Raw genomic sequence first — 23,762 nt, 5'->3', positions numbered from 1 at the left:
TGACTCTCCATTTCTCTTTGGCAGCAAATAGTTTCAGACCAATTGATTCTGAAGAGTATTCATCAAGGTTACACATGGCAGTGGGAGGAATTTCCTCATCCACAAGACCAACTCCTCCATTTCTCCATCCTTCAACACATGTTGTCTTGAGGAGTAATGGAGCCAGTTCCTCCTTCCTAGTTTGGGAAAGGTTTTTTCACAGTGATGTTTTTGATACCAAAGAAAGAAAATGCCTGGAAAACAGTTCTGCCTCTTTCTTCCTTAAACCAATTTGTGATAGTCCCCAAGTTAAAAATACTGTCATTTCTTAACCTGTTACCCCTTCTTCAGTATGTAAACTTTCTTGTAACACTGGATTAAAAAGATGCTGCTTATATCCCTATTAATCCATACTTCAGGTGTTTAAGATTTTGTGTGTCTAAATCACATTATCAGTTTTCTGCCTTATTCTTTGGTCTGCACACTGCACCAAGAGTGTTCAAAGTGGCTAGCTCCAGTTCTGACCCCTTGCAGGCTACAGTGATTCCACATTTTCCATATTTAGACTTGCTTATCTTTACAGAGTCTTTTTCAAGGTGTCAGGAATCTCTCAGTTGGGTGAGAGATCTCTTACACAAGCTGGGATTCCAAGAGCATGTTCAGAAGTCTTTTTTGATTCCAAATTGTGCTCCTGTATGTTGTGCTAGACACATCAGTTCAGTGAGCTTTTTCTTCCACAGGTATATAATAGATGTACATCTAGCTCCGTTTCAAGGTTTTTCCACTCAGGCTTTGGTCTCTGCAGAATATTTCCAGATGCTGGGTCTCATGGCATCTGGTTCTCATGATATCCGTAGCAAGACTCCATATGAGAAAGATAAAATGTTATCTGAAGTGTCTCTGGTCCCCGCACCAACACTCATAACTCTTTCAGTTCCAGTTTTTGGATTTGTCAGAAGAGAAATCTCTTGGTCGAGTCAGCAATTATCCCTAAATCCAGGTTTCCCCTTCTCCACTCCTGCCACAAAGCAGTCAGTCATTACATACACTGCATACTTTACTTGGAAAGCAGTGTGGGGAGCAATAAAATTCCTAGGTATTTGGGATAACAAGGAAAGGCACAAGCACATGAACATCAAGGAGATGGTTGCTCTTATCAAGACAGTCAATTCTCTGAATTACTTCTGGTCCTGTGGGCCTGTTCAAATGGTTACAGACTGTGTATATACCAGCCTCAGTAAGAAGCTGAGATCCCTCATAAATCCTCCAAAGCTAGTTATGAAAATAAAATTGCCAAAGATTCCAAAGACAACCACAAGGCATTCTATAGTTATGTCAAGAATCTAAAAGAATCTAAATGGTAATACTCAGATCTGCTTTGAGCTGCAACAGAATGGCATTAAATATACTGATCCCAAGGATATTGCCAATATCCTGGCAGATTGATTTAGTGCCAAATTCATCCCCCCCTCAACCCCTAAAGGGCCCATCTCAATACCAAAAGATTGCCAAATTCCGGTAATCACGGCCACATAGGTAGAAACCGCACTCTCCAAAGCTAAGAATACAGCATCCATGGGACCAGATGACATCCCGGGCTGTTTACTTCATGAACTACAAAATGAACTGGCACCTCACCTAAGGTCATGTTTAATTACAGCTTTACCTCGGGCTTCATGCCCACTGAGTGGCGCACAGCTACAGTTATCCCACTCCACAAGGAGGGATCCACCGTGTCATCAGTCTGACTAGCCTGATCTGCAAGGGCATGGAATGCATTATCATGGAACTTATAAACAAAGACATTGGCAACCTTCAAACACTGGACCCCACCCAGTTTGGGTTCGTAAAGGGCCGATCTTGTCCCCTGAACCTGATTGACTTCTTCGAATCAGTCTCCAGAGCTGTGGACGAGGGTAAGGCAGTCCACACAGCCTATCTGGACCTCGCCAAGGCCTTCGACACCATCCCCCACTCTGGAATCCTAGATAAACTTACTAAGCTGGGCATAAATCCCTATGTCACTCGATAGGTTGCCATCTGGCGTACTGACAGAACCCAGACTGTAAAAGTAGCTGACTCAAAATCTAGCTCCAGACAAGTGGAGTACCTCAAGGTTCAGTCCTGGGACTGCTCTTGTTTGGCATCTACGTCTTTGAAGTACAGGCCAACACGAAGGGACTCTGGCTAACAAAGTTTGCAGATGACTGCAAACTAGGAGCCATTATTGAATCCCCAGATGATGTGGATATTCTACAAAAGGGCCTTACAGAAACAGATGCTTGGTGCCAGAGCCATTGACTCATGCTTAATGCCAAGAAATGCATAATTATCCCCTTTGGGAAAAACCATGTACCCATGAATTACTACATAGGTGGCAGTACACTAAACACCGAAAGTGTGATAAGAGACTTAGGGACACAGGTGGACAATGGTCTCACCTTCAATAACCACATCACCACAACAGTCAAGAAATCCTTCTGTGTGGCACACCTCATCACTAAGGGCTTTTCATCCAGAAAAAAGGCGGTCATTGTCCCATTGCACTCATCCCTCATTAGACCCATTATAGAGTACAATGCCTCATTTGGTATGTACCTCACAAGACAACTGCAACAGCTGGAAAGGCCGCAGAAATACCTCACTAAAAGAATCACAGGCCTAAAACAGATGCCCTATGCTGACCGTATAAAAAAAACTTCAGCTATACTCTGTGGCATATCGTCTGCTCAGAGGCGATCTCTGCTTAATATGCAAGGCCATGTCAAACCCTGAGCTACTGGACATGCTCCACTTAAAGAAATCCCAATTCCTCAGAGCCACACACTCCAGGGATCTAAACCTTGTCATTGCAATGAACAAAACATGCTGGAGGGATAGGTTCCTGACCTAAATACTCCCCATACTCTGGAATAGACTGCCCATAGTTTCATAGTATAGTACTAGGCTATCTGCCCTGGGGCATTTGTAAGCCTAGCCATAGTGATGTGGCTTTTGCCACCCCTTGAAATGGTACAAAAATGTACAGAATAAATCTAGAATACTGTGCCTCTGTCTAGTAGTGACACAATGAAGGTCCCCTTATATAATAGAATTAGTTTACTGTGCCCCTGTCTAGCAGTGACACAGATGTGACCCCTGGGGTAAACTTACGATCTCCCATCCACTCATCAAGATTTCTCTTGAAGAGAGTCAGTGAGGGGCTCTGCCTAATACGAACTGGGATCCTGTTCCAAAGCATGGGAAGCCTCTGGGTTATGAATCTATCCCTCCAGCATGTCCTATTCATACTTGTGCCGAGGTTTAAGTCTTTAGCTCTCATGGTCCTGATGGATCTGGATTTTTTGAGGTGGAGCATGTCCATCAGATCCTGATTGGACATGGCCTTGTACGTCAGGCAGAGATCACCTCTGAGCAGGTGGTATGCTACTGAATAGAGCTGAAGTTTCTTTAGTCTGGCAGAATAAGACATATGTTGGAGACCCTTGATCCTTTTGGTGAGGTACTTTTGTGGTCTCTCCAGCTGTTGCAAATGCCGGGTGAGGTACATACCAAATGGGGCATTGTACTCAATCATGGGTCTGATGAGGGAGGAATATAGGGGTACAATGACATCCTTGGATCTGGATGTGAATCCCTTCATGATGAGGTGTGCAAGGTAGAATGTTTTTCTAACCACTTTGGCAACGTGGGTGTCAAATGAGAGGTCGCTGTCTACTTGGGTCCCTAGGTCTCTGATTACTTTTTCCGTACTCAGTGGGTTGCTGTCTCTGTGATAATTTGTGGGTACTTTGTTTTTTCCAAAAGGGATGACTATACATTTTTTGGCATTTAGTTTAAGGCCGTGAATACGGCACCAGTTGTCCGTTCCAGTGAGGCCTTTTTGTAGGATGTGTGTGTCTGCTGGTGTATCGACTATGGCACCTAGTTTGCAGTCATCTGCGAACTTTGTCAGCCACAGCCCTCCCATGTTTGCTTTAACATCTGAGAAATAAATACCGAACAAGAGGGGTCCCAGGACAGATCCCTGTGGGACACCACTTGTGACTGGCTTTGAGTCTGACATTGCTCCAGCGATTTTAACTTTATGGGTTCTGTCCTTTAGCCAGTTTGCAACCCATCTAGTGACATAAGGGTTTACTTTTAAGCTGTTTAGCTCATCTATGATGCCTGAGTGGGGTATTGTGTCAAAGGCCTTAGCCAAGTCCAGGTATGCTGTATGGACTGCTTTGCCCTCATCAATGGCTCTAGTGACTGTTTTGAAAAAGTCAACCAGGTTTAAAAGGCAGGATCTGCCCTTTACAAAGCCGAACTGGGTGGGGTCAAGTGTCTGTAGGTCCCCTATATCTCTGTTTATGAGTTCCATAATGATTCTTTCCATAGCTTTGCAGACCAGGCTAGTTAAGCTTATGGGGCGGTAGTTTCCAGGGTCTGTAGAGGCACCCCCCTTGTGGAGTGGGACCACTGTTGCTGTGTGCCAGTGTTCAGGTACATATCCCGAAGGAAGGCTAAGGTTAAATAGCATTTTTATGTGTGGGTTTAGCTCCTCTTGGAGTTCACGTAACACGCACCCCGGGATACCGTCAGGTCCCATTGATGCTGTGTTTTTTGCTTTGTTTAGGGCGGTTCCCACTTGGACATCTGAGATGACAGGGAGATTACATTCAGCTGGGATAAGTATTTCTTCTTTTGGGGGTGAAGGAGGGTAGAAATTTTCATTGAACCTGTCAGCCAGAATGTTAGCAATATCTGTGGGTTCAGTGTATTTTTTGTTGTTGTGAACCAACTCTGAGCATATCTGAGGGTTTCCGCCCAGGTTTCTAACATAGCTGAAGAAGGCTTTGTGGTTATCTTTAGTGTCCTTAACGATTTTTCTCTCAAAGTTTGCCTTGGATGTTTTTATGAGAGAACGTAGTTTTCTGCTAATGTTGATCAGAGATGTCTTCCCTTCATGGGATTTCGCTCTGATGTGCAGTAGCTTCCTTCTTTTGTTATACAATTTGTTTATGGCTGAGGTCCACCAGACAGGACGCTTACATTTGGTGGAGAGGGACTTGGATTTGTTTGGGATTGCATGATCCATGCATTCTTGGAGATGTCCATAGAAAGCATTTGTGAAGGATTCACATTGTGGGATGTGGTATCCACTGGCACAGTGGGCTTAAAGGATACCATCTCAGTCTTAAGAAGAGTGAAGTCTGCTTTTGAGAAGTTTTTCACAGTGGTCTTTTGTGCTGGTGGTGGAGGTGGGATATGTATATCCAGGGTGATTAGTTTGTGGTCAGATCTCACTAGTGAGGGGTATACTTCCGGTGGAGCATTTTGTCCCCATGTTTGTGATGATCAGGTCTAGTATATTATCTCCCCTAGTGGGAGAGGTGACTAGTTGTTCCAGTGCATTTGAATTTATGAATTCCAGGAACCTTTGGGCTAGGGTATTAGGGCTAGAATAATGTACCCAATCTATGTTTGGGTAGTTGAAGTCTCCCAGTATGATGGTATTTTGTGATACATTCATATCCTCCAGTGTCTTCAGGAAGGCTGAGTGGGGTTCTTGAGACTGGGAGGGTGGTCTGTAACATGCTACCAGTTGTATAGCAGTTTTGCCTATGGTTAGTTGCACCTGTATGGTGTCTGATGCTTTATGTATTGCTACTAACCTGGAGGTGTGGGTGTCCTTTATGAATATGGACACTCCCCCTCCCTTTGTGGTTCAGCCCGGGTTTTGGGGCCGAAATGCATGATACGAGGTATAGCCTGGTAGCGCTGGGATGCTCTCAGGAGCATTGAACCAGGTTTCAGTTACTGCACAGACGTCGATGTTCTCCATGCTGAGGAGTGCATCAAGTGCCTGCATCTTGAGATTTAGACTTCTGGCATTGAGCAGCATTACCCTTAGTTTTTTTCCATTTTTGTTTTCTAAGGAATATATACATACATACATGTCAAGCAGAGCACCTCTTCGGCCCTCTTCAAAAGGAACCTTGATGATTGGTTGGGAGATAGGAAATTCACTCTGGGGATCATGTCAGTTGCCCTGCTAGACAGGGGTCCAGGGAAGCAAATATTGTGGGAAGAAATATCCAGGGAATTGTTATGGCTAGGCTTGTATAGGCCCTAGGACCAATAGCCTAGTATCAACCTATGAACATCAGCAAGCAAGGGGGAGCCAGGTCTTGCCCCCTATGTAGACTAGCCATGTTTGCTTGGGATATAGCTTTACAGCACAGTCTCACCTTACAGGCATCCTACATTCCATCAGAGCAAAACTTTATGGCAAACAAGCTGAACAGGACAAAGGCAGACCCTTTCTAAACTCATGCATAATATTCAAATACTTATGTATTTTATCCTTAGCAATCTGCACTTGCTCCTCTACTTGTTTTAGATTCCCCTTATTCTGCAATAATTTTCCCTTTGTCAGCCCCTCTGAATAATTCATACTACTTCTTAACCATATCTCTATTTTATTTCTACCCTATTTTAACCTCCATTTTCATTTTACAGTAAACTCTGTTAACTGGAATTCGAGCAACCAGAAAAATGTTGAAGTAGTACAGTATGAACAGTTCAGTTTTTCATGTATTGCACTTTGTTTTCCCCCCACAGAAACATACCTTACATTTTTAGTTTGTTTTAAAGCGTAATATACAAATAAATTCCCTCTCTCCCTAGCCTGAGAACATCATATCACTAAAATGTCAACACTTACTCCATACTCACTCAGTTTGCATCAGATTGCACATTCTCTCTCCGATCTCTCACACACACACACACAGTCTTCAGCTTTCATACATCTGTCTGATCTCCGACACACTTTCGCCTCTGCTTTCATACATGCATTCACTCACTCTGTCTCTCCGATCTCTGACACACACCCACACACACTCTCACCCACACACACTCTCACCCACACACACATGCGCACACACTCACCCTCTCTCTCTCTCTTCAGGTTTCGTACATCACTCCACTCCGATCTGTCACACACAGTTGCTTCTGCTTTCATACATGCATTCACTCTCTCTCATTTCAATTCATTCAGTTCCAATCCACTCAGTGTGCCACTGAAAACCATTCCACATGCCACACTTTGTAGAGGAAGTATACATTTAAAATATTGTTATTCCAGCCAGGCTTTTAATTACTGTATTTCGATATTAAAATCAGTACATTGTTTATAGTATGGTATAGTATAGTGTACAGTATTTGTCAGATGTACTTTTAATAGTAACTCTCAAGCAACCAGAAACTACATTTATCCGACCTCTACCAATCCCCATAGCTGCTGGTTAACTGAGAGTTTACTGTATACCACTCACTAACTGTCCATTCTGAAGAATTTTGCTGTCTTCCCTAATAACTCTCAAATACTTTCCACTACCCATTATTTAAATTCATCTCTTTTTAACAGGTAGGCTGGGAAGTTCCATTGTCTCATTTTTACTTAATTACCCTTAATTTTTATCTTAGTGGATGATCTCAAATAGTTATTGAATGTGTGTCAGCGATTTCAACTAAATGGATATGTTCCTGTGAAACATAATTTCTATCCAGGCTAGTGCAGTTATTCTACCTTGGGGAATAAGTAAATTCTGTAATCATTCCTGCTACTGAATTCACATCTTACACACCAATTATTTTCATAACTTTCTTCCAAAATCTACCCTCTTTTGGTATATTTACCCTTCTAGTTCTCCCTGATGCATCCTGGGCCAGATTCAGTAAAGCCTACACTGAGTGTACACAATATGTTTTCAGTAACATTCTTGTCACATTTTTTGTGTTTTCTAGTCACTCAGAAAGATTATACTAAGTGTACATGAAGTCTACACTTTGTGGTAACCTTTATGAATTCCTGTCTGTATTTAAAGCTGCAAGAATTTCAATAGGAAAACTAAAATTAGGAGGAGGAAGGTGTTAGTTATGTCTGCGTTATCTGTTCACTCAGAAAGGTGTACACTTAGTGTAGGCTTTATTGAATAACAGAACCTGACTGTTGCAGATCAAGTTCCAGCCCCCATCCAAGAATAGTATTCCCTGCTGAAAGCTGAGTATTTCTCCTAACATTTTCTTATGCTTCATAATATTTTTTGATAATCCTCCTCCCTTGCCAGTATCCCTACTGCCACAAATCTGCAGTTGTTTTTTCCTCTCCTATCAGTATAGGAGCCCCATCTAGCAGTCGGTATTATTACTCCCCTTTTCTTTGTCCCCGATATTCTGCTGAATATTCATCCTGAAATCCTTTTTGTGACATTTACATGTCCTTTTCTTTCCAAATGATTCTCCCGCAGCATTGCTATGTGCACTCTGCATTTCTTAATATAATTCAGTACTCCTTCCTACTTTTCTATACCTGTGAAGCCATTTGCATTCCAAGGTAATATGAGTAGGACAGCTTACTTTTCCTTACCTGTAAAGCCATTTGCATTCCAAGATAATATGAATACGGCCGCTATTATGATAAAGCTATTATTCCCACTTGTTATATATATATGACAGTTTTTTGAATGTTTATTTCCAGCTTTTGTCTTGTATGTACAAACTGTTTGGCAGGCTGATCTTTTGTAAAGTTGATCAGATGTCTGTTCTGTCCATCTTCAACCTGTGGAGTTAGCAGATTTCTCCTAGATCCAACAGCAGCCTTATTGCAGAAACTTTGATCCAGGAGCTCTGCCTCCTGTATCCATAATGCACTGCATCTTCCTATCCACTTCAGACCTTGTTTGCTGCCTTTGGAGCCTATAGCATGATCCATAAACTTTTTGCTCATATCCATTTTAGAGTGTAGTTTTCTTGCTTGTTTCCTGTACCATTTGTAGGTGTTACTGTAGTGTAGGATTATTCTTCGAGTTTTTTTTCTGTCAGTCTTTGTGCAGATTGGTGTTAGAGGTTAGTGGGTTAGTGCCTGGGTCATTTTTATTGTCTGAGCATTCCCACCCTTGCTAGTTATTACTATTTTTTATATCAAAATAGTAGGAGTAATTGTTTTTTTGTCTGTTAGGGGTTTAGGAAGATAGGTAGCTAGAGTGTATTTTATTGTCATGGTTTTCCTGTGATTGGTGTTCTTTGCTGTTTGGTGCCTATTGTTTTTCAGGCTGGAGAAGGACAAAGGGTTCAAAAAAATGTTTTGCTTATGGCCACAAGCCCCCATCCCAGAATGCTCATGACCTCTACATTTAGTGTCTTGGCACAGCTCACCTCAATGCAATGTGTTCAGTTTGTATGGCTTTCAGGACCCAAGCGCTGAATGAACACTGGGCTACGTTTGTCCTTAAGGACTTGTTGCCTTCAGCATCAGCATCTGCTTTTCTGTCACCTCATAAGAAGCCTGAGAAGGGTGATGGGGATTGGGGCAAGGACTTGAAGTCCCATTCTGAGGCCCAAGGAGACAGTAAGCAGTGTGTTTCTTCAGTGTCTGACCAGCCAGAAGCAAAGGTCCACTGGCCTTTGGCTCTTCCAGTGTCTACAGTGCCAGGGCCAACAACATCCATTCAGACCTGATCTCTAGTGGTACCAGTCAGGGAGACCCAAGTCTCTCACTTCTAGTATTCCCAGCCCATTGTTAGTTAAGGACATTAATAGTTCAGGTAGGTTGTATACCCCCTTTTCTCTGGTGACACCAACAGAATTTTCTCTGGGGTCCTCCTCTCCTCTGTTCTGTAGCCAAGCTTCTCCAGTTTGGATTTGGTCAGCTGATCCCCGGTACCAGTAAGATGATTTCCAAGCCTCCCTCTATAGCCTCATCAACTTATTCTGCCTGATGTATTGGAAGTCTGAAGTCATATGATTTGGAGTATGTGACGTACTCAGTTTTGTAAGCTGAGATCCAGTTTTAGGAATCCTCCTAGCTACCTCAGCACCTATGCCAGAGGCTTTGGCTCTCTCTCACTTCTCTGGGCTCCTTAGCTCCAGTGTTTTTGGATCATCAGGGTCTGCTCTGGCTTGGTGACTTCAGGCAATAGTCCCTTCCTTGGTATTTTCCGTCAGTGTCAAAGCCGAAAGTGCCTCAGGGCCAAGACTTCAGGACTGTATCTCTAGGGTCTGGGTCTACACTCAGAATTTTGGAGCAGTCCATTTCCCTTCTACACTCAACATTTTGGCTCAGGATCTCAGTGTTCGAGCAGATCAGGTCAATGGTGGGGGCTGGTGTTTCCACTCATAGCTCTCAACCTCTTAGCAAAAAGGATGTGGACAAAACCAAAAGTAATGGGGGGGGGCATATTTTTAGATATTACTGTTAGAAATTTAGAAAGTCTGAAACTTAAATGCTTGTTATTGCTTAGTGAATTTAGTCCTCATCAATTTCCCACAAAAATTCAGAAAACCACAAATTTTATGAGACAGACCAAAAATATGAGGCAGAAATCATGGACATTGTGTGAAAATCTGGACAGTTGTGAGGTATGATTTCACTCTGATCGTTGGGTCTGAAGAATGCTGGCTGTGGTCGCCGAGCCTTGGCTTTTGATACCATGGAAAGGATTTTCCCCAGGTCAGACATGGAGTGGTCAGAAGTGACTGCAAATCCTTCCCTTTTTCATTATCTTGGCCTGTGGATGCATGTCACTTTTCTAGCCCCCCCCCCCCCAGATTCTGCAGTCTAGGAGGCAAATAGTAAGAGTCATTGCAAAAGGAAGCATATGGATTTCCCCATGGAATCCCTCACTGAGGACACTAATGTTGATCATGCTTAATCCCCCCACGATGATGCCTTCTTTGGTGGTCTTTTAGAACTGTTGCAACAGCATGAGTGGGAGTGGACAGCAAAAGCTGTGTTTCTGGAGGCCTTTGTTGCAAGCCTATCCACATCCTGGGTAGTCTTACCTCTGGATGTGCTTATCAACCTAGTGTCCCACAGGGCTTGGAAAGAACCAGATGTGGTGGAACCTATCCCCAGGAAGCTGGACAGTATCTTAGCCCAACTTAAAGACCAACTGCATTGGAGTACGAGTCCCATAGTGGATGTAATCCTAGTGGCCACAACCACTAAAAAGGATACTTAGAAATTTTCTCGGTCCATCCCCAACAGAGAGCCCTGGGCTTTGGACTATATAGAAAAGCTTGCATTTGCTTCAGCAACCTTCACTTTGAGATCACTTAATTATTTAACTCTTTTGATGACTTCATTGGGACTTTTGGAAGTATCACATGTCATGAAGATCTAGCAGTCCCCACAGGTGCAAAAGACACTTGAGACTCAACTGTTAAGGATGTAGGAGACTCAACTGTTAAGGATGTAGTTGATCACTTACTTATCCATACAGCTTCTGTCTAGCACTGGCAATGTTAAGTCTCATGTTACAGGCACTGGCATTGCTATGAGCCAGTATCTCATGCAAGTCACAGCAGCCTTTCAAGGATCTTACTGGCAAACTGGCTCCTCATGACAGTGGGTTTAGCCACAAAGGATGCCATCCACATGGCCTTAGCAGGACACATAAACCAAGGATTCCATAGAGCATTTTTAGGTAGGCCATTTCAGCATAGTTGATGGGTTATTCATCTGTCCTTCTGTGAAGACAGTTGGGGGATCAGTTGGCTGTCCATCCTGAAGCTTGAGAGGCCATCACCTAGGATGCATAAGTGTTGAGAGAGTTGTATCTAGAGGTTATACAATTCCATTTTTGTTTGCTTCAAGAGAATCACAGTTTGATGATGTGATTTGAGAATTTACCATAGAGAAAAGGGCAGTAGAAGCTGCTACTGCTCAAGTAGAATGACCTCTTGGTTTAGCAGGTAATGTTCCTCCTCTCAAAGCATACACAAAAGAAATGCAATTGGAAAGACATTTGGATAATGTTGCCTTAAACTCAGACTTTCCAAGTGTCGCCTTTAAACAGGAAACAAAGAGCTGCTCTGTTTTCCGAAAGCTTGTTCTGTCCAAATTAAATCGGAGTTGTCTGTGTGTGAAATTTTCAATAGATGAAGTTGAAACCTCCAGATAGGAACAATTGTCCCAAATTAAAACCGATTGCTGTCTGTTCATTTCTTATGACTGTTCCCCTCCCAGATATGAAAGACGGTGTGTATGCTTTCAGAAAGCATTAGCTTTCATCTTCAAGAAAAAGTGCACAGTCCACCTTTAAATATAGTTAAATTGTGCACTGTGCTATTAAATGTGTTAAATTATGAAGGTTGTTGGGGAGCCTACTATTCACTTCCTGTAATTTCATTTTTTTTTTTATTTTTCATTGAACTGTTTGCCAATGTATCTTTAATAAATTTTGCATTTCTCTCATCAAAGAATACCCAGATCCCTCAAGATTAATTTCTTGCACCTGCAGGTAGCTCATTTTCATGTAGTAGAAAAAAAGGCAACAACTTTGGAGATGCATGAAAGTATCTTTATAAATTTCACTCAGAATGTACAGAATTCCTTCGACCAACTGCCTTCAGCTGCAGACTTATCTGTCATTGAGAGCATTTGCTAATGGAAAACAAAAAAAGTTAATATCTATGCTGGCTTTCAAGATTTTTTTTTTATTTTTCAAGCCTATTTACTTACAGACTGAATTACATTTATCAAGTATGTGTTTGAGGCACAGAGCTGTATCATCTCTTTCAAAAACATTTTGACATGTAAAAATAAGGGAAATTATTGCCTTACTTCTACACATATTCAGTACACTTTTACATCCCACTCTGCCCCATTATCTCGAGATCACAGCATTATATTAACTTAAACTTAATTCTGTTCAGCTTTTCTTCTCTTGTTACACTGTAAAGCCTGTATTTCATACAGTTAAAAACTACTTGCTTACTTCAACATTTCTAACAGATACACCAGTCACTGCAGACTCCCTCACATGTAAAATACTCTGACTGTACAGTATAAAAGACTGCTTTACAATGAAATGTGCAATTTATAATAGTAAATGTTTTATAGAAATGCCAACAAGAACAAACGTTATTTTATTTGGTTACTTTTTTTTGCTTTAGTGTCCTCCTAAACATTAATGTCGTAATATAGGGGTCTGTGCTTTACAGTCCACCCACAAGTTTAATAAGATCAGCAAAAGTCTAGTGTTCTCTGTGCCACTTTTCCTTGAAAAGCCATATTTCACAAATGTGATTGTTTTACAGTCTCCTATTTATTCACTAGTTTGTATTGCTGGTTTGCTTTGCGATCATATCCATCTCCCAAAAGCAGACTCTTTCATTTCCAAGGTACTCCTGATTCTTCTAGCCAGCTCCTGTGCTTTTTCTGTCTCTCAAGCATTTACTTTGGAACAGTGGAAAAGACACCTTTGGCAAAGTTTCTCTATGTGCTTTATTGTCAGGTGCATGAGAAGTAGAGTATCCTTCTGCTTGCTGGCTCCCTTTTTGTTGGGTAAACTTTTTTAGCTCCTCCTTAGCCTGTTTTGCATCAGCAAAATGTATTTAATCCTACAGGAAAAAAATTCTGTGTAGACAGCCAGACATAGCAACTTGAATTTTACATCTGCCTCTCTACATTCCCTGATTGCTGGGATAAATATGCTTCTCTTCTGCCTGGTGTACAGTGAATAATCTTTCACAAACACCCGTCTCCAATTTTTTAATACTTTCCTCTTCTGTTTCAGTTTTGCCAAGATCGACTTTTTTCTGTTGGTTTGGTTGTATCTTTACTAATATAGTTCTTGGCTGCTTTCTCATGGCCAGGTCCGAAGCATACATAATTAATCCTCCTGTGGGCCACTAGTCTAGTATCTCTGCTTTCATATAATTAATACTATTTGTTCCAATTTCCCTGGAACAGCAGAAACTCGTAGGTTTTCTCTTTTGTGTTCCGTCTTATAAGTCTATTTTCAGAAACCGCTGTTCTTGAGAAGACGCGTACTCTGCCAGAATTTTCTTCATTTTGGACTCTAATTGTTGTAGTTTTATCAGTTCAGCTGACTAGTTAAAGTTTCTTATATTTTTACCAGCCTTTTGTCATTTAAGTTGAAGTATTACATTAGTGTTTGATACCTCTTGAGTAGATTTGATTTATTTTTCCTCTAAATTACTGGAAACCATGTATTGGACCAAAGTGGAAGCGTGAACTATTTTTTGCTGAACAGGTGCAGGCTTCTTCCCATCCAGTGTTTTTCTCTCTACCTTTTCTGGTTGATTTTCCTTCAGGTTTTCTAAAGTTCTTTGCTGTCATCCAGGCATTTTACTTACTTAGACGGTAATTGAATTTTACCTTAACTGACAAATGCAATGGCTCCTTTTTTCTCAGTTTCTGTTTTCACACTGAGAGAGTTAAAATTAAGCTGCTAATCAGTGTGTGTCCATCTTGGAAGTCGTACATTAATGTTTTTAATCATATTTTGAATATGTACATCAAATTTTAGTGAATTATCTGTGGTGAAACCTATGTTCCTATACTAACATACTCAAACAGATAAAAGGAGTTACTACTTACAGCTTCAACAAACCATCTGTCAAACCCCAAAACTTACGGAGCAGTTATCAATATGTTACTTAAACCTAGAAAAACCTAACCAAGTACACGCCCAAGTAATACCTTAACCTTGCCCCTACATTTAGTCCTTATTTCTTAAATATTGTCACCTTGTCAACTTTCAGCTACTTCCTCGCAAATATTCTCACTGCAGATTCATCCATCCATCAGTCTACAACCCCTTTTTCCCATGTTTGCACATGGGGTTGGAGTGTCACTTCAACAGCGAAAATTATCTAGAGCCAAGGTTTATACCACTGACTGGCTAACCCTGCTGCAGTATTGTCATGCAAATTGTCCCAACCAGAGACTTTGGTCCAAACTGCCATGTGATTTTTATTCTTTACTACTGTCTTCCTGAATAAAGCATTGGCTTCTTTTTCTTCCAACTAAGCATTCAACTAGACAACACTAGCACCAGGTTTAATAGGTAACATTTCAACCAAATGCCTAATCTGAGGTGCAATACTCCCATCTTCCACTTTCTGCTGCACTTTGTTTGTGTCTTTCGGCTTTTCCCGGTTAGGGGTCGCTACAGCGGAACTCCGGTCCACTAATGATTGGCAGTAGAGTTTTTACATGCTGGCTTAAATTTGTAAATGCCAGTGTTTTTCATTTGATCTCTGTTCCTACTAGGACTAGAACAAACAGCATTCATGTTCATTCAGGGCTGGATGAATAACCAGCTCAACTCAAGGCAGCAAATATTTGACCTCAGCCTGATTGACCCTGTCATCAAGTCCTTTGTGTAGATTTTGCCTCCAGTCTAACCAGTTCTTGGAAGAAGTATTAACTTTAGTCTCTTCTTAAAAGAAGATTTTATTACTTTTCTAGATCATTGACTGTAATGTTAAAGTTTACAGTTAGGTGACAGATTTGCAGCTGTATAATCTGACTAGTTGGCTTCTGTTGCCTGGTAGACACAGAAAAATTATATTTACATTCTAATTAAGTGTCAGGCTTGTACCTTGCATAACGTTTGGAATTCAGGAAGAATGTCTTATAATGCTGGAAACAAACTGAAATTTAAATATGTTTTTATTTTTAGGGTTGCATATAATATGATGCTGAAGAAAAATCAAAATAGAAAACATTATGGAACCATAAGAACCTTGCTGCTGAACTGTATTAAACTTCTAGATAAAGAAAGGCATCCTCAGGTAAAAATAATGTGATTTCTTTATTTGCTAAATATTGCATCCAGTTTGACTCCTAGGAACTTAGTCATTTTTAGGAGACCTAAGATGCCCTACAACCTTTACATGTAAATGTTTTATGTGAATTAGTTTTGGTGGTGGAAAGTTCTGGGTTCTGGAAACTATATATGTGAATGATGTGCTTTTCATACTGGAGTACATATTTATTTTTTCAGTCAACATCTGCCAACATTTAACCTGAACAAGCACTTCATATTCCTTTTGCCCAGTTTCTGATAAATGTTGCACATGCTTTCAGAAAGTAGATAGAAGCAAGCTGCCAGAGAATCTGTTCATTTATTCAAAGAATGAAATGCTATTCTAAATGCTAAGTGTGACACAGTGGTGAGTCACGTGTCTTTAAGCCCATGCAGTCTTTTAGAATTGGCTGAGAGCTATGTGGCAATGTTTGTCTTTTCGGTTTTTCCCGGTTAGGGGTCGCCACAGCGGAACTCCGGTCCGCTAATGATTTGCAGTAGATTTTTTTTTTTTTTTATGGTGCCAAGTTGCCAGCCCGACGCCCAACCTTCAGCGAAGGCACGCCCATTCACTGTGTGAATCGAACAGGAGAACCTCTTGCTGTGAGGCAACAACGCTACCGCTGTGCCACCGTGGCTTGAGATCTATGTGGTAATATATATTGAGAGCTATGTGGCAATTTATATTGTAATCTGATGGCTGTAGTTAACCACCTGCTTGTCTCCAGAAAAAAAGAAAAGCCATTGGCTCTGAGGTTTTGTGCTTTTATGTTCAGTTTCCTTGTTAACTTGGTCACGTGGATTCTCTTAGGTGAAATGAGGGTCACTTTGTTCTTCAAGGTATTTCTTTGACTTCCATAATACTTTATAGCTGTAGACAAAGTCCACATGTGATTAGTTGCTCGTAAGTATTTTCAGCTTGAGCCGTTTATCTTTGATTTGGACTGATTCATCCTTGCTCTTTTGGGAGTAAGCTTGTGTAAGATGATCTTAATGTTAATAGACAGACCTGAAGCTGTTGTATGTAATGCTTGTTTATTTGTATCAGGAGTTTTTGGACTATTCATTCCACATCAGTAGGGTGTGGGTCAGCTGAGGAAAGAGGGGCATCAGGAGTGGACTGGGTTTTTTCTGCTTTTTACAGCCCTAATCCACATGCACTTAACTGATTTGAATGGCTGTGCGGTGGGGTTAAGACTGAGGAAGTTCCTTCACCTCTGCAAGGGGTGTTTCCTCCAAGCAGCTCTTTCCCTCCCACCGAGAGCTAGTGGTGGTAAGTCACATCAACTCTGTATGCCAAGAATTTTGCACACCCCACCCCAGGAGAAATGAGTATGACATTCCCCTTTATTCCTTCGCCTTCCTGCCTGACATCTTCAGTGTTGTGTCTGCTAATGGAACCTTAGTCACATAGGTCACAGCCTGCACTCCACAGAGCCAGATTAATGCTTATTTAGTTGGATGGGAAGTTTTGATGCAGCTGTAGGAATCTTGATTACTAAATATGCGCAGCTCCATAATGCAGTTAAATGAAGCTCTGACTGTGACCCAGACAACCCATAATCAATACTGATTTGATGCAGGAGGAGCCAGTGAGGGGGAATGTGAGTGAGCTGCTGATAATGACCTCATCTCTCCTGATTTTTTTTTTGGGGGGGGGTGTGGCAGAAGCCAGTTAGCCTCTGCGATGTACTGACACAGGAGGTTGAGTATACTGCACGTATGGCAGTGCAGTATTGCAAGCTGAGCTTTCAGCTGTAGTAAAGAGTGCTGCCTGGATGACATTCACCAGTGACTAGATCTGCCCTGTGGGGAAGCAATGGGCCAGTCATGTCACAGGATTCCTGCTGCTTTGCAGGCAACATTGAGGGAAAAAAAGGATGTTAAATGTTTTGAGCCCAGCTATTTAATGGTTCAGTTAACTCATTCACTCTGGAGCAGCTCAGGAAATGCTGACTACTTCCACCATAGGAACAACAGTTCAGCCTGAGCTCTTTTTCATATAATCCGTAATATGCAGTAAACAAATGTTCATAACTCTTTAACCATAAGACCTAGACTAAAAATGTAGATACAAAAGTTGTTCAGTAGGTACTGATCTTTCCAATGTTGTAAAGGTTGATAGTGTGCATCTAAGTCATTATTAAATATTTGCCAATGAATGCTGATAAGCATATTTTTTACCTTTTTAGTAAAACAGATCAGAATATCTTGGTGAATGTACCATGTAGATCCATGCAATTTGTAAGTAATTTGTGTGAATGTCAGCTTTACAATGATACCTTAACCATTACCATATGATGCTCCTTAACTGAGATGTTTTCAGAAATAAGATTGAGAAATATATTAATCATATAATTAATCAAAGCATAATATCTCATCACCTGTAACAGACAGAGACTACATATCAGTGTACAAGTTGTGTGGCTCAGTGTCAACTTCAAAATGATACATCATGTGTGTCGTCACCATGCTCCCTTGCAAAGATATGGCCATAATAATGCAAAATATCCTAATATCCGTAATGCGACAAATAAGCAGAGTATTTAATTTCTGCTCCTGTCATAGATGAATATTAATTTTTTTTACAGAAACTGATGTTTGTTCTGCTGAGAAGATTGCACTTCACTTCTGTAGCTCAATGTGTGTATCTACCTTTAAGAAGCTATCCAAGGGCTTGCACATGTGCATAAATACTGAACACGTGCAAGTCTGACTGCCATTTTGTAGTTAGCTGTTGAGATGTAAGCATGTATGTATGTAAAGTCTGTCTGTTAACTAGTTTGTTCGTACTTTATGATGCTGCTATCCATCCTGATATGTTTCTGTGTATTAAAGCATCTAAAGGACCCCCCCATCTGCTTGTCATTAATGTTAGAGAAGGATGAGCGACATGGTGTCAGAAGTGGCATGTCTAAAAGGACATGGTGCCAGAAGAGGCATGTCTAAAAGGACATGGTGCCACAAGTGGCATGTCTAAAAGGACATGGCGCCAGAAGTGGCATGTCTAAAAGGGCATGGTGCCATAAGTAGCATGTCTAAAATGACATGGCTCCAGAAGTGGCATGTCTAAAAGGACATGGCTCCAGAAGTGGCATGTCTAAAAGGACATGGTGCCATAAGTAGCATGTCTAAAAGGACATGGCTCCAGAAGTGGCATGTCTAAAAGGACATGGCGCCAGAAGTGACATGTCTGAAAGGACATGGCGCCAGAAGTGGCATGTCTGAAAGGACATGGCGCCAGAAGTGGCATGTCTGAAAGGACATGGCGCCAGAAGTGGCATGTCTGAAAGGACATGGCGCCAGAAGTGGCATGTCTGAAAGGACATGGCGCCAGAAGTGGCATGTCTGAAAGGACATGGCGCCAGAAGTGGCATGTCTGAAAGGACATGGCGCCAGAAGTGGCATGTCTGAAAGGACATGGCGCCAGAAGTGGCATGTCTGAAAGGACATGGCGCCAGAAGTGGCATGTCTGAAAGGACATGGCGCCAGAAGTGGCATGTCTGAAAGGACATGGCGCCAGAAGTGGCATGTCTGAAAGGACATGGCGCCAGAAGTGGCATGTCTGAAAGGACATGGCGCCAGAAGTGGCATATCCAAAGGGCGTGACGTTAGAGGTGAAATGGCTAAAACGACTTAAGGCACTTGCTTAGTACTGCAGAAATATACAGAAATGAATCATCCCTAAAATGTGCAAACTTCGCAAAACAGGTCAGAAATGAATTTCAGATATTAAAACTTGCTCAGCACTATTTCTTTTTCATGTAATATGAAACGGGGCATACAAAACATTGTAAACGATATTTGCATAAACAGATATATACGATACTGATAAAAATATACAGATTACTACAGAAAATGTTTGAAATAAAGTCTGAATTGCATAAAATGAATAAAATAAACATAATTAAACTTCTGTTGACTGTCTCCCAGCAGAATACCTTCAAATTGCTGCTAAAGCCATTGCATACCCTGTTTCTATCCTTATAAACAGAACTATCGCAGAAGGTTACATCCCTTCCTTATGGAAAATCTCCCATATAATCCCCTTACACAAAGGAGGTAAATCCACTGATATCTCCAACTACCGTCCAATTGCTTTACTCTCCCCTTTAGCTAAAATCATGGAAAAATGTATCCACCATCAACTACTTCAGCACCTTCTCCACAATAACTTGCTTGCTAATTGCCAACATGGTTTTAGGCCCTTTCATAGCACTAAATCTGCCCTGCTAACTTTTACTGACTGTATTAACAAGAATCGAAACAACAACTCTCTCTCATCTGCTCTATTTATCGATCTATCAAAAGCCTTCGACATGGCTAATCATAACCTACTTATCAATGCACTAAAAGCCCAATATCTTGACCAACAAGCAATCCTTTGGTTTAAATCCTATCTTGAAAACAGAAAACAAGCAGTACTCTGGGACAATAAACTATCCCCACCCCTCCCAGTGGACACTGGAGTACCCCAAGGCTCTATCCTAGGACCTCTTCTTTTTTCCATTTTCATTAATGATCTCCACACTGCTTTTCCTCAAATCTCCTGTATACAATATGCTGATGACTCTACGCTTATCTGTACTGCCAAGTCTTCCTCCTCCCTCCAGACCCTTACCCAAACTGTATTTAACAAAGTAGAAAAATGGTTTACCCAACGCTGCCTCCTCCTTAACCCCAAAAAAACAAAACTTTAACTTTTTACTCCCACCCAAAAATCCCCACATATCCACTTTACCATTACCTCTGACCATGGTACTTGTATTTCCCCTGACTCTACTGCTCGTCTCCTCGGCATAACTATTGACCATAACCTCAGCTTCGATGTCCATGTTAACAATACTATAAAAACCATCAATAAAAAACTAGGCTCCCTGTATAGAATAAAACCCTTCCTTACCCCACTAGCTAGGAAATCTATTGCCCAGACTCAGCTTACTTCTACCCTGTTCTATGCATCTGCCATTTATACCAATCTGTCTAAGCTTAACCTTTCCAAACTGGAAACTAGCTACCACTGGCTCCCCTTATAGAACCCACCACTGTCTCAACCTTCAACAACTCAGTTGGTTAGAACTACAAAACCAACTACAATACAATCAACTGCTGATTGCACAAAAAATTTTGCACCACCCCACCAACACCCCTATCCTATCTAATCTGATCTCCCCATACAAAAATCTTACAACACTACGCTCCACTAATAAGTTGCAGATTGCCAACAATATCTCTAATAACAAAGCAGGAGATTCACTCTTTTCCAGTGTTGTTGGTAGAATCTGGAATAAGCTTCCAAATACACTCACTTCTCTCTCATCTACACAACTCTTTAAGAAACACCTCAAACATTACCTAAAAAGACAATGGCTTTGTCCCTGCTCAAAGCCTGATTGAAAAATACTCTTCACTTTTTCTCCCCCGCTCATCTCATGCTTTATAACCAATACCCCACCTTGAGAGTCATTGACTATCAACTACTAACCCCTTCTTACCTGCATTTTGTCCTTCCTAGTCTCTATTTTTCTTTTTCTTACTTATTGTTTTTTATTTTTTCTCTCAAATGAATGTTGATGCTTAATTACTATGTTTAACTGTTGCCTGATTGTATTTGTAACCCCTCTATTGAATTAAGACATGTTTATCTCCAAAATCTACTCTAATGTCTCTGTACAGTATTCACAAAATGTACTTTCTTTACATATTATGCTGTATAATTTAAGCTAGTCATTTTTTCTAAGTTTTTAATGCCTTAACGTATTTGTGCATGGAGCTTTCCTTCCCGGGCCTCTGCTGAAAATGGATATGTATCCAGCTAGACTAGCCCGGTCAACAAATATAAAATAAATAAATAAAAATAAGGGGAAACGACAGCATTTTCATTAAGCAAAGATGTCAGAGTTATCAGAAGTGTATAAAGTGTTTGCATGTTTGTGCAGTGTTACTGTAAAGCTATTTCACAAAAGTATGGGCCATTACAGGGCATATTTTGCAGAGTATAGCTGTTACAGAGCATATTTTGCAGAGTGCAGTATCTTGAAGAGTTTATTGTGCATTTGAATGTTGATACAAGCTCACTGAATATTTTGTTCCTACACAATTACAATGGCCATATTTTCAGTGTTTGCATACTTTGTGGGCATGGCAGACGGATTTCGAACACCCAGTGCACTTGTATTTGACAGTAATATTGCTAAGAACTGGAGAGTGTTTGAGAAAGAGAACATTTTCATACAGGCTGCATTTTGTGATAAAGATGACCATGCAAAGGCATTTATTGTACTTAATTTAGCTGGGTTAGAAGGCATTGAAAGGGAATGTTCATTTGTATATGCACCTGCTATCTATAGAGGGGAGGGGAAAACCATCATACTGTTGTACCAGCTGAGTCAAGGGAGGATGCAGAGTGCTTAAAATGTAAATTTAGAGAATTGTGTAAACCCCCCAGACAGATGTTACAATGGAAAGGCACTTATTTTACACAAAGGATCAAAAACCTGTTGAAACATTTGCAGCATATGTAACTGACCTGAGGAATAAGGCTAAAACATGCAGATTTGGTGACTTAATGGGTAGAATTAATAAAACAGACTTGTGTGTTGCATAAAAGATGATGCTGTGAGAAAGATTTTGCTTCATGACAGTGATTTATCTTTGAATAAGGCCATTGAGATTTTCCAGCTATACGAGCTCACAGAGAGGCTCACAAATATGCTTACAAATGAGAATGGCTCTAGAAGGCACAGTGGTAAAGCTCATGTTGATAGTATGTGGTTAAAAGAAACAGACCTAAGCACATGGCAGCAGCTGTAGCCCCTGGAGCACTCACTGGCAAACCCCAGTACTTTGCAACAAATTCCAGAGTTTGCACAGTCTCAGTGAAGCATGAGAGTGAATCAGCAAACTCAAAGCATGGGCCCCAACCCAGTTTCATTGCCAACTGTTGTAACTGTGGTGGAAGTCATGAATCTAAAAGGGAAAAATGTTTAGCTTTTGGTCAACAATGCCACAAATGCAATAAGTGGAATTATTTCAAAAAGTTTTGTAAATCAAAAGGCCCACATTCTTTTATCAACAGGCAACATTTTAAGAAACAAGTTGATTAGTTAGACAGTTGCAACCCTACTCTTTATGCTAATGGTGTCAGTTCTTCATGCAACCATTAATGCAGTAGATTAAAGGGTGAAGAATGAAGTATTTTTTACTGTTTGAGCTCTATGGGTTTGTCATTTATCCAAAGTTGGGCCAGGTTCCAGGTGCAACGTTATGTCTGCAGAAACATTTGCCAGAATGTGTCATGGTGGAAGGCTTGATTTAGCAAGGTGTGCGAAGCTTCTTGCTTACGGAGGTGAAGAAATTTAAACTGAAGGCTCAGTAGTGCTTTCATGTTGCTCTGCTGGAAGAAGCTACAATTTATTATTTTATGTGGTCAAGAGGCACATCCAGTCATTATTAGGACTCAGAGCCAGTTCGAAAATGGGATTTTCATTTAATAAGGAAGTCCACCATGTCAGCTTAAAACACCACTACTCTAATTTTGCCCAGCACATTTTTTCTACCTATGCTGATCTTTTCAAAGATAAACTAGGCAAACTTCCAGTTGTGTACCCCTTTAAGTTAGACCCCGAGGTTAGTCCAGTCATCAGGCCAGCACATAAAGTTCTAATAGCTATGCAGGACAGAGTTAAGGCCGAGCTAGATAAAATGGTGTAACAAGGTGTGATTTGTCCAGTTGCAACACCAACTGAATTGGTATCTTCTATGGTGGTAGCTCATAAGAAAAGCTCAGATGACATCAGAATATGTATTGACCCACAAGATTTGAACAAAGCACTACAAAGACCTCATCATCCAGTGCGCACAGTCGAAGTTGCAGCCTTAATGCCAAATGCCACTGTTTTTTCTGTCTTAGATGCAAATAGTTCATTTTGGTAAATTCAGCTTGATAAGAAATCCTCCTTGTTCTCTACTTTCAGTACTCCGTTTGGCAGGTACAGATTTTTGAAAATGCCATTTGGGATAAATTCTGCAAGTGAAGTCTTTCAATGTGCAATGGAGCAACTCTTTTCTGGGTATCCTTATGCTGTTGTAGTAGACATACTAGTAGAAGGCATTGGTGAAGCAGAGCATGACAGAAACCTCTGAAAAGTTCTAGAAAGGGCACGTCAAGTGAAT

General features: G+C 41.0%; 1 protein-coding gene across 1 annotated transcript in view; it reads left to right on the top strand.

Annotated features, from left to right (window-relative positions):
• EDRF1 (erythroid differentiation regulatory factor 1) overlaps positions 1-23,762 on the top strand; it is a 1,512,804-nt gene that overhangs the window by 305,044 nt on the left and 1,183,998 nt on the right. The window contains exon 9 of the mRNA XM_044055563.1: positions 15,462-15,573. Coding sequence (XP_043911498.1) covers positions 15,462-15,573 — 112 coding nt within the window. The remainder of the gene's footprint in view (positions 1-15,461; positions 15,574-23,762) is intronic.

The sequence above is a fragment of the Protopterus annectens genome, chromosome 14.part0 (assembly GCF_019279795.1).
Source record: "Protopterus annectens isolate FY-2018-M chromosome 14.part0, PAN1.0, whole genome shotgun sequence".
Taxonomy (NCBI): domain Eukaryota; kingdom Metazoa; phylum Chordata; order Ceratodontiformes; family Protopteridae; genus Protopterus; species Protopterus annectens.
Note: the sequence above shows the minus strand (reverse complement) of the source record. Positions and strands in the feature narration are given on the sequence as shown.